The following is a 15,752-nucleotide window of genomic DNA, read 5'->3' as shown; positions in this document are numbered from 1 at the left end:
CTTTAAATAAAATTAAGGACCACTACTACATTAATGAAAATCAAAGATTTATAAGAAATTTTATTATAATCAAGTTTGAGTGTATGACACCTATTCCCCCAATTTTTCAAACAGTTATAAGGCAGGTTATAATATTAAAACACATTAAAAAAAAACATAAAAAAGAACATTTTAAAGCAAAACAAGGGAATTCCCTGGGAGTCCAGTGGTTAGGACCTGGCGCATTCACTGCAGTGGCCCAGGTTCAATCCCTGGTCAGGGACTAAGATTCTGCAAGTCATGTGGCACGGGAAAAAAACAAAAACAAATGAAAAGATACACCTGGAATGACTCAGATACTGTATCTTAAAGCTAAACAGCACTACGCTTCCTGGCAGTTAAAGCAAACCAGTATATATATATATTTTAAAGTATATAATTTCACATGGAGAGAAAATCATTCCTGGCAATGAATTTAAGAAAAGCATTCAATATAGTATACTTTCATAGGATACAAATGAATTTTTTCCCCCATCACACTACAAAATGAGGGTTTGTAACCTCTCTTAACTCAATGAGAAGACTTTTTTTTTTCTGCCCTGCGGACCTTAGTTCCCTGACCAGGGATCAAAGGCATTGCCCCCTGCAATGGAAGCGCAGAGTCTTAACCACTGGACCACCAGGGAAGTCCTGAGAAGATTTCTATAGGGAACTAATGATACCTTTTACCTTTTAACTATCTAACCGAAGGACAGACGAGTAAAGGGGATAGCTGGTACAATTCAGGACTTTCCTTTCAAATATCAGATATTTCAATGAGCTTTTATTAAAGTGCTTTATCAAAATTAATACACAATTATATCTAAGGAGAGTTATAATTATATCTAATTATATCTAAGGAGAGTAAGTGTGCTAATACTCTATACCAATTCTCAGTTGTGATCTCAGGACCAGCAGCAGTCTTACCAGGAAAGCAGTTAGAAATGCAAATGATTCGGTGGGTCCTACACTAGACCTAGTAAACCAGGAACTCTAGGAACAGAGCCCCAGCAAGTTGCTTTCCAAGTGATTATGATGCACGCTAAATTTAAGAATCACTGTTTTCTACTGATTTTAGAAGGGTCCACATGCTTTAGGAATCACATTCATGAAGAACAACAACAGTGTATATATACCTTGTGAAAATATTGGAGCCCAATCTGTAATTTTGAAACTAAAAAGCAGTTAAAACTAACATGAAAGTAGACCAGAAGGGTACTTACAAGCAGAACTAAAATTTCTTTAACAAGAGAAGAAATGAATCTGCTCAAGTATTCAGGTAAATTTCTAATGGAGTATTTATCTGAATATCATTTGCCAATCCATTGTGCAAAAAAACATATAAAAATTGTATCTTGAGAAATCAAGAGGACAAAAGCTTCCAATTAGCTGCCTCAAACCACAATACTTGAGCATGTTCCCCTATAAAATGCCTCGTTTGAATAGGGGTGTCTAGTATGAATTAATAATAAAAAAATCCCAAGTAGCTATAACACCACCTGTTGGTAAGAGTTGTTATCTGTTTTTCATAACCAAGAATTACCTGTGAAGAGCCCTAGCAGCCATGACCACAAAACCATGTTAACAGTGTAGAAAATAATGACTTTCCTGCCTCGACCAGCAGTGACTCCAGGGAATATACAATATCTTAAATACCAATTTAAATATGAATTAAAAAGATGAACTAAGATCTAATTAGTTATATTAGGTATATCTTAGATATATTAAGATCTAATATATTAAACTTAGCTGTCTGTGATGGGCAATAATAGGTCATTACTATTTTAAAATTACCACAACTAAATTACCATATTTTACTAGACTAAGAAAAAGATGCAAGATAACTGAATTCATTAGCTCTCAATTTTCTTATTTTATTTCTGTGACAGCTATTTCACACCTAAAATATTCTCAAGCATCCTCTTACCAGGTTTATCTCATCTCCAACTGAAAGCAAAGAACAACTCTGCTGAAGATCACCTATTATCAACTCCTTCAAAGCTCCTGAGACAAATCCTCAGGGCCATAGTTTGCAAGTTATACTCCCAATGATAATCTTAGCCATAATTTCTTCTCAGAAGAAAGATCTGGTTCAAATTTTGAAACTTTAATTCAGTTAAGTACATTCCACAGCTAGTACATAGCATCACTGCAGTCAGTGCAAAATGTATGTTAATCTTTCTCTTTGGAAACCACAAAAGCTCGTCACTTAATCTATTTACTTTGAAGCCACTTTTATTAGTGAATTTTAAATAAATATTACAATGGCTAGAAAAAATATATTTGTACATTGTTATGACACTTAAGATGTTTAAGATGATCTAGCTCTAATTTTCAACAGATATTTTTCAATTGTCCCACAACTAAATTTCAAATACAGTAAATAAAAAAGTACCTTAAAGTTACACTCTACTTTACAGATACTCTCTCAGATGTTACGTATTCCACCCACCACCAATTTTAACTCCAACTGCTCTCTTACCAATATATGTAATAGTACTCGTGCATGCTGTAGAGTTCCAATTCAAAGCCACTTAGAAGATACTGTATCATAATTCGAAGGTTATGGTAAAGGACCCAGGTACCTAAACAGGCCAAATGTTGCCTTTGGGGCTCCTGTTTCAACAGCATAGTGTGAAGGGCTGCATCAACCTTCTCTGCCTATCACAACAAAACATCATAACATTAACTTTCTTTTTAACGTAATGAGAGAATTACAAAAACATACAGCTAAAAATAGCACATGAGCAGAAAATGTAAATCTCACCACCTCAAGAATTCGTACTTTCAAATGCACCTTCGGTTAGGTCTACATTCAAACTTCTCATTTCTCAAAGCATAACATTTATCTAAACATTTCCTAAATTAAAGAGATATCCATTTTATAGTACAAAAGTAAAAATAACTGACTTCATAACTCTAGTTATATTATTAATATGGTTCTGCTCACAAATTTACTTGAAGATTAATACATTTTTATTATAATGTAAACTTGCTCTAATTATAACTACAGCTCTACACATATTTTACAATTCATCCCGATTATCAAAAAAAATAAGATGTTTCAAGGTTTGGATTATTGTTTTGTTTTGTTCTGTAAACCCTTTCTTTGGCATACATAACTGTTACATTTTAAGTTAATTCACCATATTGAAAAATTAAATAGCCAAATTACTGTTCCAAAGAATTGTTTTTGAAAATCTGGTCAAGGTATATGAATTGCTTAATTTTGGAAGGGAGGGCAACTTGTTGGCTCTTACCTCATCCTGCAAGGTGGCAAATTCCTCAAGAATATGACCAAGCTTATCTCTCTGTCGAGCCCTGTTATGTCCATGGATCTGAATGAGACTACAGAATGGCTGCAATACACAAACAGTTTGTTAACCGTCAATATGAAATAGGCTTATACTAAAGAAAATTAACATTCAAAAGTTAACAAGTTTTCAAAATCTTGTTTAAGGGAAAAAAATGTCTATAAGAATCATGCTATGCATACTTTTTACATAGCTGTTTCTTTTTAAGAAACAATACTGGAATTTATCAATAGCTAGAGGAATGGCTGTTTATGAAACTTGTTTTCATATGGCAAAAATATCTTCCTTCAATCTTTAGATATTTTCCCACAAATTAAAAAGGACAGTTTCTTTTTTGCTTATGTCAAGCCAAAAGTCAATGTTCAAGGCTGACACTTCTCTGCTGCTTTAAATATACCAGAATGCCTAACAATTAGATAATGGCTAATACCTACAAACCCTGACTAAGGTTCTTTATTCCTATTCTTACCTACACAGTATTCTCATATAAAATATTGTAACATTTCATGCATCAGACAACAGACAGGATCAGAAGTTTGTTCTGATTTAAGAAGTATGCATTTTAAGATTCTTTAAGGATAATAATGTTTTACATTTGCATACTTTGACAGATATTATCTCATTTAATTGATAAGTAGCCGATAAGAGGTATAGAGGCAGTATTAACGTTTCACTTTTTAAAGATTGAGAAGTTTACAGAAAAGTAAAGTGATCTGCCTAATAACAATAAAATGTTAGTAATAAAAATAAAATCTGGTCTTTTATTGGTTTTCCTTTCATCAAACCATGCTGCCTTTATATCTATACAGATTATATACATATATATATATATATATACACACACACACACACACACACACACACATATATATATTTAGTAACTGGAATTAGGCGAGAAAGAGCTGTCTATAAAGAGCTTGTAATTAAATAAGAATGATTTATAATTAATCACCTACAAGGTTTTTATTTTTCCAAATTATTTGAGATTTGAAAAAAGTTCATGCTCTCATCTAAAAGTGATAATTTTAATTTTACTATAATCCTGTTCTCATTAAGGCAGTACAAAGATAAGTGCCTGGGGATGTTACCCATATTCTTTGTTTATAAGGTCAAAAATAAATAAAGTTTTTGTGTCCATTTAAAAAAAAAAAGTGAACTCCTTTCTTCCCAGACGGAGGTCATAGCTTATTCTGTTTATGTGGTCCCCAAAGGATACAGTGAAAGGGCATCAAAAGGTGCCCTCAGTATCTAACAACGTTCCAGGAAGACTACAGGTTATGAAGCTATCCACTTGAGTGTAAGAAGAGACAGAAATTTCCTACGAATTTCAGGGAAGATGAATAAGAAATGTCAGATGAAAAAATAGCACAAATTAATGCTACTGAAGATACTGCACACCACGATTTTTAAGTGTCCACCATAATGACCCAAATTGTAGTTCTTACCCGAACACAGTGAGTAACAAAGGAATCAATACAGTCCTTAGCCTGGTGATTATTATATAGGCAGCACCTGTAAGATAATATAATATTCTTGTTATTAAAATTAAACTATTTGGCCTACAAATAGAAGTGGTGATTATTGCAGGTGCTACCAACACATAGGGAAAGTGGAAAAATGAGAAAATGGAACCAAATACATTACTAAGTTGAAGACTGCTAACATTACAGTCTGGGAGGATCTGCTACCTGCCTGGCCCTGGAGGAAATACAGGGCTGAATAGTTGGAAAGATTTTTTTTTCTTTCCCTGAGGTGGGACTGACAGTAGCCTTTGCACCTAAGGAGATGGGAAAAAGTAAACACTTTTCCTGGTGCACTGAAAGGAGCTGACAACTTGCTACTCCTAAGTGTTTGCCATAACTGAGCAATGTGACCAGAACCTCAAAGATAAACAGTCATGTTCATGCAACAGATAATGATAAAGCATGCAGCAGCCAGGAGAAAGAAACGGCAGGACACCTGGAACAGGTGGCAGCAAAACAGAAGTGGAAGGCCACTTACTTTGGGCTGGAAGGCCCAAAGTAAGAAAATTACTTAAGATGACAAAAGTAAAGCCCTTAAAAAAAAGACTTTCTGGATCTGAAAATTAGGATTTTCAAATTAAAAAATTTAGTAGGTGAAAGATGCTCATAGTAGTAGCCTTGAAGATCTAGGGAACAACTTTTTTACAACACAGCAGAAGTAAGAGATAAATGTCATGAGGAATACAGGGGGGGAAATCTACAAGATAGAGTATATAAGGAGCTCTTTAAAAAAAAAAAAGAAAAAGAAACAGATGAAGGTGAGGCAATAATTAAATAAATAATAAAATAGGAAAAATGATCTGATTTGAAGACTTGAGGCTTTAATGACTGATTTCCAGATAGGAATAGTTGAAAATCACACATGAACATTCTGGTAAAACTCTTGAACTCCTAAAATAAAGAGAAACTCTACAGTCCTCCAGAAGAAAGTGTCAAGTCACGCACAAAGGAAAAAAAACATTGTAACATCTGTAACATTGGAATTTTTAAAACAGCAGGATAACATCAATAGGCTACCATGCAATGAACTTTCCTATACACACAGTCGATTCTTGGTATTTGTGATAGTTATGGTCTATAAACTTGCCGTGGACCCTGAATAGAGAATACTGAAACACTGCTGCTAGGGTAAAATACAGGGTTAGGTTCCTGCCAGCCTCTGGTCCCAACATTTTAATCAACTGATCAATGTATAACCTTGGTTTACCTGTATTTCTTTTTAAAGACACTATACGTAATGTACATTGTTAATTGATTAGCAATGAACTCAGGCCTGAGCAAACCTTATCTAACACACATATAATCTTTCTGTAAGGCACACCACAGCCTTCTTGTGCCAGGAACACTAGACAGCACATCACTACACTTGGAGGCCATTAAACTACAAAATCACCAACAAAAAGCACAAAAACAGGGGTATCTAATAGAGTTTACAGTATAAGGCACAAGAAGACAGAGTTGCCTTGTTTGACCTCAGCGTTGGGCGACTTGAATATTTTGCCACTCTGCACGTGTCCGTGAATACAGCAGGAGCAGAGTGAATATTGGTTTGAGGGTTAACAAATACATTTTAGCAAGTAGGCAAATTAACAAATACAGAATCTGCAAGTAATGAGGATCAAACTGTAGTTAAATCTAAATGGATAATGATAAGTGTGACAATGTGGAATCTAAGTGTTAAAGATTGTTAAATAGAAAAGACAAAATGCAAATTAAGAGGATGTAGACACTATTTCATATACGTCATATTGTCAAAAACTGAAGAGTCTGATAATGCCTAGACTATGGGGAAACTGGAATCCTTATACACTGTTGGCTGGCATACCAATTGGTTCGATTATTTTGGAAAGCAATTTGGCAAAACTAGTAAAGCTGAAGATGCACATGCCTATGATTGGCAATTAATTATATTTTAAAGTATATAGTCTATGTGCAAAAGGAGACATAATTCAAAGATGTTCACTACAGCACTGATTTCAACAGTGATAAATTAGAAACAAGGTAAATATCCAATTGTAGAGAAAAGCAAAATAAACTGCAGTACAGTTGAAGGACAGATTTTAACGAATAAAATAAATTTGCTGGATAAACTTGGTCAATTTCAAAACGCTAATGTTGAAGGAAAAAATCATGTGGCAAAAGGATGTATATATAGTGTGACAAAATTTATGCAAAGTTTAAAAACATAAAATAAACTGATATTATTTATGGACACATATATTTGGGTAAAGTATACAAGCATTCATAAAAGTGAAACACATAAACTGTAACGTAGTGGTTACCTCTAGGACTAAAGTAAGAGAAAAGGATGAGGTGAGGGAGGAAGATTTGAAGTTATAGTCAGCAGTTCTCAAAATGTGCCCTAGGTTCACCTGGTGGCGATGGTAGGGGTGGCCCTTGAGATGCTTTTGGGGAGAACACAAGGTCAAAACTATTTTCATAATAACATTAAGATGTTATTTGCCTTTTGCTCTCATTCTCTCACAAGTGTACAGTTGGCTTTTCCAGAGGCTACATGGTGTGTAATATTACAATAGATTGAAAGTAGAAGCAGGTTAAAATAATCCAGCTATCTTCTACTAAAACAGACATGAAAGAGATCTGCAAAAAGGTAAAACAATTCCACTTTCCTTACTAATTTTTCTTAAAAAGTTATTTTCCATAAAAATTTTATGTTAATATGCAATTTATGAATGTTATGTATGTATATTAACATGTAACAGATTTACTGTTTTTCAAAAAGAATAAATATTTTTAAAGTATTGTTTTAATTTCTAAAATAGTAGGTATCAATAAACAGGACCCATATAAACAAAAGCTATTTGGGTCTTTAATATCTTTTAAGAATGAATTCATTAAAATTAGCCCACTCCTTGAAACCTAAGCTCAGCCCTACTCTTGAGACCTTTCAGTTATTACTTACTATCAGGAAGCTCCATCCCCTGATTTTGCATAGCTCACTCTCTGTTTATTTACATGTATCACCACTTCCAAGAGGCCTCCCATCTAAAAGAACCATCTTATCTTACCTTATCTTTCTATACATTACTATGACCTGACATTATATATTTGTCTACTGTTTAGTCTCTCTCACTGCAAGGCAAGCTCCTTGTCAGCAGGAGTATCTTTTCTCCAGAACCCAGAAAGGTATCTGGCAATTGTAGATACCAATTTATTATATTTATTAAATAAGGGAATTAATAAAAATTATTAATTCATATTAACAATATATTTAGTATTTATAAAATTTTATCAATTTCCTTACCAGTAATGGAATTTATAAAAGCAAAATAAAAACTTTGCTTAAAATGAATGGCAGTACAGGTGTCTGTCAGTTCATACATCTGAATATATGATATATTTAATCACAGAAATTTAAAATTAATTTATAATGATCTCTATTTGCAGATTACACAGTATTATGTATTGAAAACCCTAAAGATTCCACCAAAACTGTTAGAACTAATAAATGAATTCAGTAAAGTTGTAGGATACAAACTCAATATAAAAAACTGTCACACTGAACTATTAGAAAGAGAAACTAAGAAAACAATCCCATTTACAATAGCATCAAACAGAGTAAACAACCTAGGAATAAATTTAACCAAGGAGGTGAAAGATCTGTACACTGAAAATTGTAAGACATTAATGAAAGACACTGAAGAAGATACAAATAAATGGAAAGATATTCCAGGCACACAGATTGGAAGAATTAATATTGTTAAAATGTCCATACTACTTAAAGTGATCTACAGATTCAGTGTAATCCATATCAAAATTCAAATAGCATTTTTCACATTTTGATGTGACAAAAGGTTAGGGAAAAAAATAAATCTGCAATGCCTATCACAGATAAAGGATTAACTCTCATAATATACAAAGAGTTACTACAAATTTTCTGAAAAAAGTAAACCACTTAGTAAAAGTCAATGGGCACAGACAAATAGATAAAGAAGTTGTGGTACATATATACAATGGACTATTACTCAGCCATAAAAAGGAACAAAATTGAGTCATTTGTTGAGATGTGGATGGACCTAGAGACTGTCATACAGAGTGAAGTCAGAAGGAGAAAAACAAATATCGTATATTAACGCATGTATGTGGAACCTAGAAAAATGGTACAGATGAACCAGTTTGCAGGGCAGAAGTTGAGACACAAATGTAGAGAACAAACGTGTGGACACCAAAGGGGGAACCACGGTGGGGTGGGGATGGTGGTGTGCTGAATTGGGTGATTGGGATTGACATGTATACACTGATGTGTATGAAATTGATGACTAATAAGAACCTGCAGTATAAAAAAACCAAAAAAACAACTAATACTAAACTTTCTTTGGGTTATTTGTATGGAAATATGTCAATATAAATGTTTCAGACATTACATGAAATTTCTAAAAATCTTACATGTTCTGGTATAATGTTATAAGTCATAATTCTAGTTATTACTTTAAAATGAATATCTCAGAAATAACTAAATTTCCTTGTCAATTGCATTATTATGAACTTTCATCAAATCTTTAACTGTGGTCATTTTTTTTTTTTTTTGCGGTACGCGGGCCTCTCACTGTTGTGGCCTCTCCCGTTGCGGAGCACAGGCTCCGGACGCGCAGGCTCAGCGGCCATGGCTCATGGGCCCAGCCGCTCCGCGGCATGTGGGATCCTCCCAGACCAGGCCAGGAACCCATGTCCCCTGCATCGGCAGGTGGACTCTCAACCACTGCGCCACCAGGGAAGCCCTAACTGTGGTCATTTTTAAGTCTTTTGTCATTTACAGACAGTTCTGGGTGTACTCTGATGCTTTTGCAAAAATGTTCCTATAAAAGGGTTTCATCTTCAAGGAATTCATGGAAAAGACTCTGACAAGTACAGGTTTCTGGTAACTAACTATACTGCTGAACTGAATGAATACGCATTTTCAGAACCCTAATGGAAAACTGATGAATTCACAAAAGTGCTAATAGAAGATCAAGATGAAAAAAAAAATTAATTACATGGGACTGAGTGAACTGATGAGGATGATTATAATTTTTTGACTTTCTGTTTGAATTAAAAAAAAAAAAATCCCACAAGGACTCAGAGGCCAAAAATACACAAATCAATTTTCACTGCAAAGTAAAGGAGCTGTTACAGTGGTGGATTACTGGACTGAATGTCAATATTATGACATAGTATGAGTGTGTTTCGTGTTTGGTAATTGCAATCATTGTTGCTTTTGTTGTGGTCATCCATTTGCAATGCTTGGTGTCAGTTTATCTCTTGTAAAAATAAAATACAGTGTGTGTGTGTGTGGAAAAAAAAAATCCTACAGGAGTAGGAGAGGGGAAAGTCAAGGGAAAGGGAAACAAGTTGCATCTTGAAATACTTGAAGTGGTAGTTTATCAAGCAAAGGGAAGAGGTCTTCCATTTATACTTTCTTATTTCAAAAACAAGAATACTTTAAAACTGGAAAACTTTTTTTGTAAACAAAAGAGAAAAAGACTATGCTCATTAGATCTTCTATTTAAAATGTTCTATAATACTATACTATTCCCTCAAAAAAAAAAGTCAATGGGCAAAGGATATAAACAAGCAATTTATAGAAAAACCATTCTAAATGTCCAATAAATATCATATTAAGTGCTAAAATTAAACTAACAATGAGATATCACTTCTCACTCAACATACTGGAAAAAATTAAAGAATGATAACCCCTACTGCTGGTCAGGATGCAGGGAAAGTGTACTCTCTTATACTGTTAATAGAAATATAAATTGTTGAAATCTTTCAGAATACAATCTGTTTATATTAAAATTAAAACTACACATGTCCTCCCACGCAGTAACCCTACCCTATAAAATACATTCATATTATGAAACATTTGGCAGCCATTAAAAAGAATTAACTAGGTACTCTGAGACACAAAATCATGATGTATTTTTGAATGGAAAAAAGATTAAAATTTTTTATTTTAAAATTTCTTTATTTAAAAAAGCAATCCATAAAAAATAATTTTAAAGTTCCTGATAAAAACAAACTGTTTAATGTGATCCCAAATATATATAAAGTCATAGATGTGTGTGTCTTTATACACAAAGATATCCACGGTGATGGTCATCGAAATGTAGTTATCTCAGAGGTAAGATTTCGGCTGATTTTTACTGTTTTCCACATATTTTTCTACCATGTTTAAATTTTCAAGTGTGGCCATGTATTATTTATATAATCAGCTTCTGTTTCTTGTTTTAAATCAACTTACTTTCCCCCTGCTTTCCTTCCCCTATTAAATCAGCTTCCTGTTAAATTTTACTGAAATGTTTCTCAAACCTGTCTCCTCCTTTATATTCCCAGAGTTTAATCCTTCCTCATCTCTCACCTGTACAACGGAATTAGCCTAGCTAAACATTTTGCCTCCATCAATTACTACCAATTTGCCTCCAAGTAAAAAATACATATTTTACTATGCCAATTCCCTCCTAAAACTCAATCAGTTCTTCACTGAGCATAAAATAAAGACCAAACTTTACCAAACGATTCAAAACTTTCTGGACTCTAACTCCAAACTATCCTAACTGTTCAACTTTTATTTCTTTGTTTATTCATTCATTCAACAAAGTGTGCTTACTGTGTGACAGACACTGTTCCAGCACCTACTACACAACAGTGAACAAACAGCCAAAACTACAGGTGCTGACCTTGTGGAATTTATATAGTTCTATATATATGGGGGGTGGAAATAAACATAATGAAGAATTATACAGGCTCTTATAGAAGTAATCATAATGAACAAGCAAATTATATAGTGCAATATGATTTATAATAAATATGTATTTTGTCATTCAGATATATATTTCTCAGATATATTTGGGTCTTTATCACAGTTCCTGGCTCACAGCTACTGAAACTCTTAGAATTTCCTAAGGGTTGAGAGTGATAAAGGTGTCTTTCCTTATGTTAATGAGGTGATTGGAGTGCACCTAAGAATGGGGGCTGGTTATCAGAACCTTGAGATTAGAGGCTTGGAACTTTTGGTCCCACTCCCTGATTTCTGGAAGGGGAGAGGGGCTTGAGGTTCAATCAATCACCACTCACCAATGATTTAGTAATCATGCCTATCTAATGAAACCTCCATAAAAACCAGAAAAGGAAAGCTTTTGGGCCCTTTTCCAAGAGCTTCCACATTGGGGAACATGCTTCCATGTGCCACCATTCAGACTCTATGCATCTCTTCATCTGGCTGTTCATCTGTATCCTTTAATATCTTTTTATAATAAATTGGTAATCTAGTGAGCAAATGGCTTTTCCTGAGCTGAGTCATTTTAGCAAATTAACTGTACCAGAGGAGGGGTTGGTCAGAACCTCTAATTTGTAGCCAGTCGGTCAGTCAGAAGCACAAGTAACAACCTGGGAAGTGGAGGGTGGTCTTATGGGACCAAGCCCTTTACCTATGGAATCTGATTCTATCTCCAGGTAGACAAGTGTCAGAATTGAGTTGAATTCTTGGGCACCCTGCTGGCATCTGAGAATTGCTTGTTGTAGGCAAGTCTATACACACACACACACACACACACACACGCATGCACGCACACTGGGCTTGGGTCTGGGAACCCCTCTACATATAGTATGTAAGAGGATAATTGTTACGAGAGAGAGAAATGGAGTGCTGGGCAGGTTGGGAGAATGGGGAAGGTTTATACTTTTTAAATTGACTGATCAGGGCAGCCCTCACTGAGGTGACACTGAATAGACTTAAGGCAGTGAGAGAGTCAACCTGGGGAGTTTTGAGGAAAATACCCTCTACCCCAGATTGTATGTGAACGCTGTAAGGTGAGAGAGGGACAGTTAAGTTACAAGAATAGCAAGGAGGCCAGTGTGGCTGAAGCAAAGAAGGTGAGGGGACAATGGTAAGAGATGAGGTCAGAGAGGCACCAAGACAGGGGTCTAACCCAGAGCACATGGGGCCTCATGGGTTCAACAATAAGGACTTTGGCCTTTACTGTCAATGAAACTGGAAATGTAACCAACACTGAGGATGCCTCCCAGCGGCAGTCCTTAACTGACAGATGTGTAAATTCTCAGGTTCCCTTGTCCCTGACAGGACAACTGTGAGGTATAATCCACACAAGTCTCCAGGGCTCCCTGACAGGACCAAACCAAAGTTACCAACTGTGAAGCACACCTTCAAGTGGCTTTCTTCCTTTTTATGTCCCACCTGCCTGCAACCCTGCAAGTTTTCCTGGAATTACTTTCTAAATTATGTTTACATGAATCTTTGTATCAGAGTCAGCTTCTGGAGAACCAACCTAAGACAGGAAGCTACCAGAGTTTTATGTGAAATGTGGCATGATTTATTCAACAAATTGAAAGCTGAACCACTAACTTTTCTTAAAATATATAATTTCAAACACCATGTCTTCACACATCCTGGTTTCTTTCCTAAGAAATAACATCTCCTTTCTTCCTTTCCTGAGGCAAATGCCAATAAAGTTGGCACTGTTTTCCAAAATGCCAACTCAAACGATCCTTTCCAGCATTTTATGGCAGCATGTTTTGGGGGAGGTGACTCTACCAGAATATAATTTAAGGATCGATTATCTGCATTTTCTATTTCTATCTAGATCAGATTATTGAGAAGAAATCTTATCATCGTAATTATTTCCCCGAAGTGCCTACTTAGCACAGTGCTTTGCACACAGTAAGGGTGAATACAACTTGCTGAATTTCTGATCACTCCTTGTAAGCTTTTCTTCTCGTACTGGACCCAATATCAACTTCACAAAAGCCTCAATTTAAATCTAAATTGGGACTTTCCTGGTGGCACGGTAGTTAAGAATCTGCCTGCCAGTGCAGGGGACACGGGTTCAAGCCCTGGTCCAGGAAGATCCCACATGCAGCAGAGCAGCTAAGCCCGTGCACCACAACTACTACTAAGCTTGTGCTCTAGAGCCTGCAAGCCACAACTACTGAAGCCCACCACCTAGAGCCAGTGCCCCACGACAAAAGAAGCCACCACGGTGAGAAGCCCGTGCACCGCAACAAAGAGTAGCCCCCGCTCACCATAACTAGAGAAAGCCTGCGCACAGCAACGAAGACCCAATGCAGCCAAAACTAAATAAATTTAAATAAAATTTTTAAAAAATCTAAATAATATGTGGCAGAAATCAATTAATTTTAACATGATTGAGTTATTTTTTCATGTGGAGACTTGATTCCAACAGTTTTTATGTCTTTGCTATAAAGGAGCACAGAGAACTTGGGCTTTTAAGACACACACATGCTATACAATGTCTTATGACACTTACTTTGGGGAGAGCACCGGAGGACTGACAAAAGACCGAAGTGCATCTTTCACCATGTCTTGCATGAGATGGGTTCCAAAGACCTTTTTGTTATCCACCAGGAAAGTGGTCTTAAAACAAATGTTATATATATTAGTAATGCTGTCACAATCTTGACATATTGTACATGTAGTTGTCATTACTGTGACATGAACATACTTCTTATAAATGCCACAGAATACAAAAGAGATTAAAATGTAAAAAGTTGGTGGAAAATTTCTTTTTCCACAATGCCTCCACAATGGGTACTACTTATTAATCCCTATTTAAGGTGTATTCTGATGCAGGAGAACAAAAAATGTGCAGAAAAAATCTCTCAGGTCAAGAGTAGTAATATTGAACTAGTGAAAGTGAACTGGTGGGTCTGAATATGTCAAATGAGCTAATATACAAGAAAGGGTTTCATAAATTATAAAATATTTAATGGTTACAAACATCAAGTCAGTCGATAACCATATCTCTAATAAACACCTTGGAATACATACAAACTTTCTGAAATTGGAAAAAATATAGTTAAAATAATAAATTATTAAATTGAAATACACTACTATTTAATAATAATTTACATTTAATTTTCTGCCCTTAACAATCTCAATGTATCTGAATATTTACTATACTATACCTTACTTGATTTCCTAACACATTTGAGTTGTTTCCAGTTTTTGGTGATCACGAACCAAACAGCTTTAAACACAGGCATGCATACAGGTTTCTAGGAGAATGTCAGATTCCACTTCTCTTGGGTAAATAAGCAAGAGTAAAATTTGTATATTTGTTTTTGTAACAATCTGCCATCATTTTCCAAAGTGGCTATAGCACTTCATATTCCTATCAGTAATGCATCCTCTCCAGTGCTTGATATTTTCAGTTTTGTTCTTTTTTCTTGCTTTATTTTAAAGATATTCTGATAGGTGGATAGTGGTATTCCATTGTGGTGTTAATTTGCATTTCCCTAACTGTTTTCTTACTGTTACATTTATAGAATTCTTTTTATGTTCTCGATACAAGTCCCTTGTCAGACATGATCTGCAAATATTTTCTCCTACTCTGTAGAGTCTCTTTTCATTTTCTTAAGTGTCTTCCACAGAATTAAAGTTTCAAATTTATCAACTTGTCATTTTTTTTAATGGACTGTGCTTTTGATGTCATACCTAAGAATTCTCTACCTTTCCTAAAGTCACGAAAATTTTCTCCTATCCTTTCTTCTAACAGTTTTATGGTTTCACATATAGTACTACATAATAAAGGACTAATTAAGGATCAGAACTTCTCTGGACTTTCCCCTTGGTTCCGTTGATCACATGTCCATCATTTTGCCAATAGCACACCTGTCTCATAGGTAGTACTGAGTCCCCCAACTTTATTTTTTTTTACAAATTTGTTTTGGCTGTACTAGTTCCTATTCCTTTCCATATAAATTTTAGAAGCAGCTTGTTGACATCTACAAAAATTTCTGCTATGATTTTGGGATTGCTCTGAATCTGTAGATCAGTTTTGGGGAGAACTGACATCTTAAAAAAATATCAATTCTTCCAATCCACAAACAAGATGTATCTCTCCATTTATTTAAGTCTCCTTTG

At 35.0% G+C, this 15,752-nt stretch overlaps 1 protein-coding gene across 1 annotated transcript in view; it reads right to left on the bottom strand.

Annotated features, from left to right (window-relative positions):
• The window catches only part of NAA35 (N-alpha-acetyltransferase 35, NatC auxiliary subunit), an 86,913-nt gene that overhangs the window by 10,089 nt on the left and 61,072 nt on the right, over nucleotides 1-15,752 (bottom strand). The window contains exons 14-17 of the mRNA XM_067744770.1: nucleotides 14,137-14,243; nucleotides 4,778-4,844; nucleotides 3,279-3,377; nucleotides 2,501-2,679 (exon numbers count right to left, since the gene is read on the bottom strand). Coding sequence (XP_067600871.1) covers nucleotides 2,501-2,679; nucleotides 3,279-3,377; nucleotides 4,778-4,844; nucleotides 14,137-14,243 — 452 coding nt within the window. The remainder of the gene's footprint in view (nucleotides 1-2,500; nucleotides 2,680-3,278; nucleotides 3,378-4,777; nucleotides 4,845-14,136; nucleotides 14,244-15,752) is intronic.

The sequence above is a fragment of the Pseudorca crassidens genome, chromosome 7 (genome assembly GCF_039906515.1).
Source record: "Pseudorca crassidens isolate mPseCra1 chromosome 7, mPseCra1.hap1, whole genome shotgun sequence".
Classification (NCBI taxonomy): Eukaryota; Metazoa; Chordata; class Mammalia; order Artiodactyla; family Delphinidae; genus Pseudorca; species Pseudorca crassidens.
Note: the sequence above shows the minus strand (reverse complement) of the source record. Positions and strands in the feature narration are given on the sequence as shown.